Below are 8,597 nucleotides of genomic sequence, written 5' to 3'. Positions count from 1 at the left end.
ACATACATCTAAAGTTCGCTTGCAGTGGGTGGAAGCCCTGGTGTGCCCTTTCTCTCTCTTTCTCTTTTCTCTCCCTCTCAATAAATAAGTGAAAAATATTTAAAAATAAATAAATGAAAACAAATGAAAGTCCTAGCACTTGGGAGGCAGAGGTAGGATTGCTATGAGTTTGAGGCCAGCCTGAGACTACAAAGTGAATTTCAGGTCAGCCTGGGCTAGAGCAAGACTGTACCTTGAAAAACTGGGGGTGGGGGACCCAAAAACATGAAAGTAAGAAAGAGACTGATTGGGAAGAAGATATTTAGCAGGAGTGGAGGGGGCTAAGAGAGGGAAAGAGGGGGGTAAATATGATTAGAACACATTATATACATGTATGAAACTGTCAAAAAGAAAATTTAGCCAGGCATGGTGGTGCACGCCTTTAATCCCAGCACTTGGGAGGCAGAGGTAGGAGGATCAGCGTGAGTTCAAGGCCACTCTGAGACTACGTAGTGAATTCCAGGTCAGCCTGGACTAGAATGAGACCTACCTTGAAAAATAAAAACAAAAAAGAAAAAGAAAATTTGAAAAGTTTTGGGAATCTGGCCCTCTAGGAGCTTCAGTAAAGCAAAGTTTCCAGCTTCCCAGAAAGCCCTCAACACTGTGGGGTGTCCTACCCCAGACCACCCCTATGCCGTCTGGAGACAGGATTGGGTCGGTAAGGTTCTCACATGCCACTTTAATGGAGGTTTTCACTACACAGCGAGGAGGTGGGAGGCCGGAGCAGTTTCCAAGTGCAGCCCCTCCTGCCCCACGGTGGGCGGCCTGGGCTTCCCGCAGCAGAAGCGTGCTGCCCTTCCCTGAAATCCCCTTCCTGAGCCGACAGCGGGAAGAATGAGCGCCGAGAGGACAAACCAGTTGAGGAAGCCGGGGAGATCTCTGAATTCTTCCCAGTGCAAACGTGAACCAACAATGTGGGTGCCCTTCCTAATGGCAACACCCACATCCCGAGGACGAAGCTAGGGAGGCTGATAGCCCTCCTCCCTGCGGGCATCCGGGTGAGCCGCAGGGTCCGGGCAGGGACGGACGGAGCCCACCCACGGACGCAGCCTGCCCGGGCGGCTCTCCATGCTGCCCGGCCGTGCGTGCCCGCGGGGTGCAGGGGCGCCGGGGTAAGCAGCAAAAAATCAGGTAAGGCATCTGTTATGGGGCTGTGTGGACTTGGGGCGAGGGCTGCTCAAAGTCCCGTGGCCAGAGGGCCCTGGCTCCTCAGTTAATTCTTCTCTGGACGGTTTCTGTTGAGAACTGCTTTAGGGGCAAATTCCAGCTTGTCCTTCAGGCTCACCACCTGGGTGTGGTCTTTGCCCAGCAGCTCGTTCAGCTTGCGATCCTCCCGCCGCTCGGAGATGCTCTTCTCTTCCTCCACAGGCTGCGGCTCTTTGCCCCTGATGAACCATTCCAGGTGGTAGCCCACAGCCCCGACCACAAAGGCCACAGGAAAGGTGACGTAGGGAGCATAGTTACGCACGATGGTCCAAAACACAGGCCACATGACATCTGCAGAGGAGCACAAGGGGGTGGAGGGAGGGCGTTAGGAAGAAATGAACCTCCCTCCCCACCAAATGGACAACCCACAGGCCACTCGACTCCCCAGCCCACACGGAGCAGACCAAGAGGATGCTACGCTCTGTACAACTGTCGGGTCCCTGAAACACTGGAAAACTTTGAAGGATTCCACTGTTGGGTGGGGAAGGAAGTCTGTACTCATCTTCCTCCACAACTGTGCCCCAGTGTTCCCCACAAGGGAGCTCTGAGCCTTGGAAGAGAAAAGAGACTGAAATTTCACACGCAATCCCACTGTGAATTCTGGCTCTCCAGCCTGACCCACAGGTTTTGAGGCCAGATCCCTCCAACCTCAGAGCCTGTGCTTTCTCTAGTGGAAAGGACATCTGGCAGATGTGTGCGTGGTTTCTGCCCAAGCCCTGCACAGAGGGAGATCCTCCAGCAGTCCTTCCTCTTTATGTTAACACTTCATCTTGAAGCGTTCCCTTCTTGCAAATTCAAGATTATACCAAGAGGTTTGGGAAAATCCAAGATGTACACATTGTCAAAAGAGGAACCCGAGAAGAATCCCAAACCTAATATGTCTCCACCGTATTTCCTATTGCTTAAGTTGTGTCTTATGAATACCTTTCCTAAGTAGCAACTCAGCATTCAGATTTCCAGTTTGGGCTAGAGAGATGGCTTAGTGGTTAAGGTATTTGCCAGCAAAGTCAAAGGACCCAGGTTCAATTCCCCAGTAACCACATAAAGCCAGATGCTGCATGTGTCTGAAGTTTGTTTGCAGTGGCTGGAGGCCCTTCAGTGCCCATTCTCTCTCTCTCTCTCAAATAAATATTTAAAATTTTGCCAATTTGTTTTAAAATGTATCAAGCACAAATTCTCAACTAAATTCCCCTTCAAACATACAACCCTGCTCATATTCTAATCACTCTGAAACAATTCATTTTATTCATCTAGGGCAGACACCTTCTCTGTGGTGGGCGCTACGCTGGCTTATTCTACTTGTCTATATTTCTCAACACCTTCATGCCAGATGTGGTGGCGCACACCTTTAATCCCAGCACTCAGGATGCAGAGGTAGGATGAACACTGATCTTAAGGCTAGCCTGAGACTACATAATGAATTCCATCCAGGTCAGCCTGGGCTAGAGCGAGACCCTACCTCAAAAACAAAACAAAACAAAAAAGATCTTCAAGGGCTGGAGAGATGGCTTAGCAGTTACGCGCTTGCCTGTGAAGCCTAAGGACCCTGGTTCGAGGCTCAGTTCCCCAGGACCCACATTAGCCAGATGCACAAGGGGGCGCACGCGTCTGGAGTTCCTTTGCAATGGCTGGAGGCCCTGGCGCGCCCATTCTCTCTTTCTCTCTCTACCTGCCTCTTTCTTTCTCTGTGCCTGTCGCTTTCAAATAAATAAAAATAAACAACAACAACAAAAAAAAAAAAGACCTTCAAGTTCTAGGCAACTAAGGACGAAAGTTGTCCGGGCTATTCTATACCCTCTGCCCCGACTACTGCTTCTACCATCCCCGGCACAAAAAGCGTAAAGAAAAATTGCTGAACGAATGAATGACAGGCAGCTCAAGCAATTAATTCACTACTGTAAAACCACAGCACTTTTCCACCCACCCTCCAAAAGTGGCAGATACACAGCAGATGTCCCAAACAGCGCAAGACTCAAGTCATCCCCAGGATATCCAAATGAAAATAGCATTAGTGCCTCTAAGACCCTAGACGCCTATTTCCGGCCCAGCATGCAGGGGACCCGCCAAAGTGTTTGGTGCGAGTCAACTTGGCTGCCGTAAATCTGTCCTGGTGCCTGGGCCCGAGAGGCCCGGTGACATCAGCAGCTACCCTCCCGAATCCGAGAATTGCTAACAAGGACGGAAGTGGCCCAAGGCGGTGGAAGAACCGGCCTTGACAGTTACTCCAGGTCCGTCCCGGGCATGGGGGACATCGTGAGGTCAAGGTGCCCTGCCCCATCCCACCGTAGTGATGGCCTCGTCAACGTCCGGCCTCACTCGGGGGCCAGAGGCCGAGCGGTCCCGGCCGCAGCCCAGAATCGATAACGGGGCACCGGGAAAGGGGAGCACCATCCGAGCTGACCAGGGCCGGGACGGACACTGGTGACCACCCTCCCCGAAGTCAGAAGACCCGGGCCAGGCGCCGTCTCCGTGGGACCGGCTGCCGCTCCGGGGAAGGGAACCGCCCGCCGCTCCGCAAGCTCTCACCTGCGGCGCAACCCGCACTGCCCGGTGCCGCGCCGCCCTCGCCCCCTAAGCCTGGCGCCCGGCCAGCCGCCCGCGGGGCGTTACCCGGCCCCGCCCCCGGGCCGCCGGCGCCCTCGCAGCGCAGGGATTGGCTGAGCTCCGGCCCGGAGCCCGGACGAAGCGAGGCGTCTGCGCTCCGGCTGGCCGAGCCGAGGGGCCAAGCGCGCCCCCTGGTGGCCGGGCGGTGTCCCACCGGCGTCCCCGCGGGCTTGTTCTCGTGGAGGAAAGGGGAAGGTCGTTCGTGCGCAGATTCAGCCTGCGCTCAGCTGGCGTTTTCTGAGTTCTAGGTGAAGTATACAAAAACATAAGACAGCATCCCTGACTTCAAGAAGCTCCCCTTGCTGGACGTGGTGGCGCACACCTTTAATCCCAGCACTAGGGAGACAGAGGTGGGAGGATCGCCGTGAGTTTAAAGCCACCTTGAGGGCTGGAGAGATGGCTTAGCGGTTAAGCGCTGGCCTGTGAAGCCTTAAGGACCCCGGTTCAAGGCTCGGTTCCCCAGGTCCCACGTTAGCCAGATGCACAAGGGGGCGCATGCGTCTGGAGTTCGTTTGCAGAGGCTGGAAGCCCTGGCGCGCCCATTCTCTCTCTCTCCCTCTATCTGTCTTTCTCTCTGAGTCTGTTGCTCTCAAATAAATAAATAAATAAAATAAAATAAAAAAAAAAGCCACCTTGAGACTACAATAGTGAATTCCAGGTCAGTTTGGGCTAGAGTGAGACCCTTCCTCGAAAGAACAAAACAAAACAACAACAAAAAAAGCTCACCCTAAACCAGGCGTGGTGGCGCGCACCTTTAATCCCAGCACTCGGAAGGCAGCAGTACGAGGAACTCCGTGAGTTCAAGGCCACCCTGAGGCTAAAGAGTGAATTCCAGGTCAGCCTGAGCTAGAGTGAAACCCTACTTCAGAAAGCCAAAAAAAAAAAATAAAAAAATAAAAAGAAAGAAACTTAGCATGGATCTGAATCCCAAGTGCTGGGACTGCGGGCGTGTTCCACCACACCAGGCCTAATTTTCTTTTTTAAAAAATTTGTTTGAGAGAGAATGAGTACACCAAGGCTTCTTGCCACTGCAAACAAACTCTAGATGCATGGGCCACCTTGTGCATCTGTCTTACATGGGTACAGGGGAATCGAACCTGGGTCCTTAGGCCTCACAGGCCTTAACTGCTAAGCCATCTCTCCAGCCCTGTGTTAACTAACTTTCTAGCTGTGTGACTTTTCTGGTGCACAGAGTAAACACATTTTGCAGAGATGCTGTGAGGATATGGACTCACGTGTTGTGCTAGGCACAGGGAAAGTAGGGCGATAGTAACTATAACTGAACTGTAATGAAACTTCTCTACATGCAAGACCCCTTAGGTGGAGTGCCCACTCCCTCCTCTCTTTCCAGTTCCTGAACAGAAACTGGAAGCTTACAGATAAGAAGTCCTTGCCAAGCCTTTAATTCCTACACACAGGAAGCTGAGGTGAAAGGCCAGCCTGAGGTGTAGGATGAATTTCAGGTCAGTGGGGCTAGAGTAAGACCCTGTGGGGGCGGGGAGATCCCCAATTCCCAAGCCCCTTAATGTCCCCACATGGCCCTGCCTTCCCAACCCTATCCCAATCTTTGATCCCAGCCTGATTAGTCACAAAGAACCCAAAGCCAAGCTCAGCAGTGAAGACAGAAACTCTTAAGAAATATTTAGGAGGAACTAAGGAGATGTCTCAGTAAAGTGCTCACCTCACAAGTACAAAGGCCTGAGTTCAGTCCCCAGCGCCATGTAAAAATGCCACATGTGGGCTGGAGAGATGGCTTAGCAGTTAAGGCATTTGCCTGCAAAGCCAAAGGACCTCGGTTGATCCCCCAGGACCCACTTTAGCTGGATGCACAAGGTGCCGCATGTATCTGGAGTTCATTTGCAGTGGCTGGCGGCCCTGGCATGCCCATTCTCTCTCTCTCTCCCTCTCAAATAAGTAAATAAATAAATAAAGATGATGATTTTTTAAAAGTGCCCCATGTGGTGGGATGCATCTGTAATCCCAGCACTAGGGAGGCAGAGACAAGAGGGTTCCTAGCGTGGTGTGTTTCAGGCTAGTGAGAGAACCTGTCTCAAAGGCAGTAGATCCTGTTCCTGAGGATGATACCCAAGGTTGTCCTCTGGCATTCACATGCAAGCGCACGTGGACGTACACACACACACAAACATGCATATACACATGCACAATCATGTGTGCAAAAAATATTTAGGAGACCATAATTAGCAGAACTTGTTTACTTGTACATTGAAAATGTAGAGAAGGAGCCAGGCGTGGTGGCGCACACCTTTAATCCCAGCACTCGGGAGGCAGAGGTAGGAGGATTGCCGTGAGTTCAAGGCCACCCTGAGACTACAGAGTTAATTCCAGGTCAGCCTGGACCAGAGTGAGACCCTACCTCAAAAAACCAAAAAAAAAAAGAAAGAAAAGAAAATATAGAGAAGAAAAGGGGTCAGATTGTCCAGAGTACTGGTTTACATTCTGTCAGCTAGTCTGTCCTCAGGAGTTCTCTTACTCTCGAAATGGGTCTACAAAATGTCAACAATAAAATGTAATAACATAAGCGCATCAGTCCATCCAGGAAGAATCAGAGGAGGCTCCCTGGAGGTGCAGGTCCCAAGCTGTGTCTTCAGTATCGACTAGCAACTCTCTCAGGCAGAACTGAGTGAGCAGAAGAGCCCACACTTAACTTGTGACCCCAGCACTTTTTGACTCTGAGGCAGGAGCAGTACATTCCAGCCTGGGCTACATAGCAAGACTCTGTCTCAAGAAGACAAAAACAAAGCCCCAAACTTTGAATTCAGATTACCCATGAGTTCAAATCCTGCCTGTGCTATTTGCTAATCTCAGAAAAGATACTTAAACTGGATGTGGTGGTGCCTTAAATCCCAGCACTCAGGAGGCAAAGGATACAACAGCAGTGAGTTTGACACCACCCTGAGACTACATAGTGAATTCCAAGTCAGCCTGGGCTAGAGCGAGACCCTTCCTAAAAAAAAGAAAGAAAGAGAAAAAAAAACATGTAAAGATATTTATATTCTTTGTTTTTTTTTTAATTAGAAAAAAAAAGACATAGGGCTGGGGATGTAGTTCAGTGCTATAGTGTTTGCCTGGCACACATGAGGCCCTTGGTTTTACACTCAGCATCATCAAAAGCTAAAAATAAACCAGGCGTGGTGGCACATGCCTTTAATTCCAACACTTGGGAGGCAGAGGTAGAAGGATTGCAGTGAGTTCAAGGCTAGCCTGAGACTACATAGTGAATTCCAGGTCAGCCTGGGCTAGAGCAAGACCCTACCTTGGAAAAACAAAAAATAATAAATAAATAAATAAAAAGATAATTCCACAACTGTGAAATTTTTTCAGTTGCATAATCCAGACAAAGACAAATTATTTTAAAAAGTAGGGTTTCTGAGTATTAAGTCTTTTTTAAAAGTTTATTCACATATTTGAAAGAAACATATATAGAGAGAAAGAATGGGCGTGTCAAGGCCTCCAGCCAGTGCAAACAAACTCCAGACACGAGCCACCTGGCTTATGTGGGTCCTGAGGAATCAAACCTTTGTCCTTATGCTTCACAGGCAAATGCCTTAACCTCCAAACCATCTCTCCAGTCCTTAAATCATTTTAATATGCATAAAGTACTAGACACAGTACCTGGCACTTCCTCAATGAGTGCTCCGTAAATGGCTATTGACAGGTAACGTATCCCAGTCTGTGGAAGTTCCAAGTCCGTTCTGGACATCACTCATTCATTAAGCCCAAAACCCGAGAACCATCTTGTCATCACTTGCCAGCCTCAGCTTGGGCACCTAAGCCTCCCAACTGTCTCAGGGTCAGGCTGTTTGTGGACTCTTTGATCACCAGTCTGCTTTCCATTGCCCCTCCCCACCCTTTCCCATCCTTTGCCCAAAGGGACCCTCAAAAACCTCAGTGAAACCACAGAATCTCCAGTTTAACCCCTGCTCCACAGGTCTCTTCTGGCCAAGTCTCCTCTGTGCCTGCCACACCCAGTCCTAGCCTTTGCTCTTCTCATTCCCAATATGCACACACCCTTCATGCCTCTGGCCCCTTTGCCTAAAATGAAGGATCTCCCTTCTCTTTCTCATTTGCAAATTTATTCCCCGCCCCCTCCATCCTATGGGGGTCTTGCTCTAGCCCAAGCTGACTTGGAATTCACTATGTAGTCCTCAGGGTGGCCTCAAACTCACAGTGATCCTCCTACCTCTGCCTGGGATTAAAGTGCTGGGGTTAAAGGCAAGTGCCACTAAGCCTGGCTTCTAACTCAGCCAGCAAGACAGTTCACAAGCTTTTCCTGGATGTCTAGAGTAATGGTTCACCTTTCAGTGTGGGATGATTAACTAAATGCATGTTTTTTTGGTTTTTGTTTTGTTTTAATGTGTCTTTTCTTTCCTTTTCCTTTTCCCCCTTCCTTCCTTCTTCTGCCCCTCCTTTCCTTCCTTCCTTCTTCTTTCTTTCTGACAAGGTTTCTGTAGCCCAGTCTATATAGTCCTGAATGGCCTTGAAGTCCTGATCTTCCAGTCTCCACCTCCTGAGTGCTAGGATCACAGGCATGCATCATCATGACCAGTTAGCATCTTTTAATGTAATCATTTATTTTATTTTATTTTTTAAAATATTTTATTTATTTATTTGACAGAGAAAGAAGGAGGGAGAGAGAGAGACAATGGGCGTACCAGGGCCTCCAGCCACTGCAAACAACCTTCAGATGCATATACCCCCTTGTGCATCTGGCTAATGTGGGTCCTGGG

At 49.8% G+C, this 8,597-nt stretch overlaps 1 protein-coding gene across 1 annotated transcript; it reads right to left on the bottom strand.

The window, feature by feature from the left end:
- Nucleotides 1–698: 698 nt before the first annotated feature.
- On the bottom strand, nucleotides 699–3,851 carry Smim12 (small integral membrane protein 12). Its single transcript, XM_045150340.1, has 2 exons — nucleotides 3,772–3,851; nucleotides 699–1,536 (listed from the first exon to the last, which is right to left on the bottom strand). The coding sequence occupies exon 2, from the start codon at nucleotides 1,529–1,531 to the stop codon at nucleotides 1,253–1,255; it is 279 nt and encodes a 92-aa protein (XP_045006275.1). The 5' UTR covers nucleotides 1,532–1,536; nucleotides 3,772–3,851; the 3' UTR covers nucleotides 699–1,252.
- Nucleotides 3,852–8,597: the final 4,746 nt, after the last annotated feature.

The sequence above is a fragment of the Jaculus jaculus genome, chromosome 5 (assembly GCF_020740685.1).
Source record: "Jaculus jaculus isolate mJacJac1 chromosome 5, mJacJac1.mat.Y.cur, whole genome shotgun sequence".
Taxonomy (NCBI): Eukaryota; Metazoa; Chordata; class Mammalia; order Rodentia; family Dipodidae; genus Jaculus; species Jaculus jaculus.
Note: the sequence above shows the minus strand (reverse complement) of the source record. Positions and strands in the feature narration are given on the sequence as shown.

What these genes read in the sequence shown, in the direction of transcription:
- Smim12 (XM_045150340.1), bottom strand. Translation starts at nt 1,531, where the DNA reads ATGTGGCCTGTGTTTTGGACCATCGTGCGTAACTATGCTCCCTACGTC.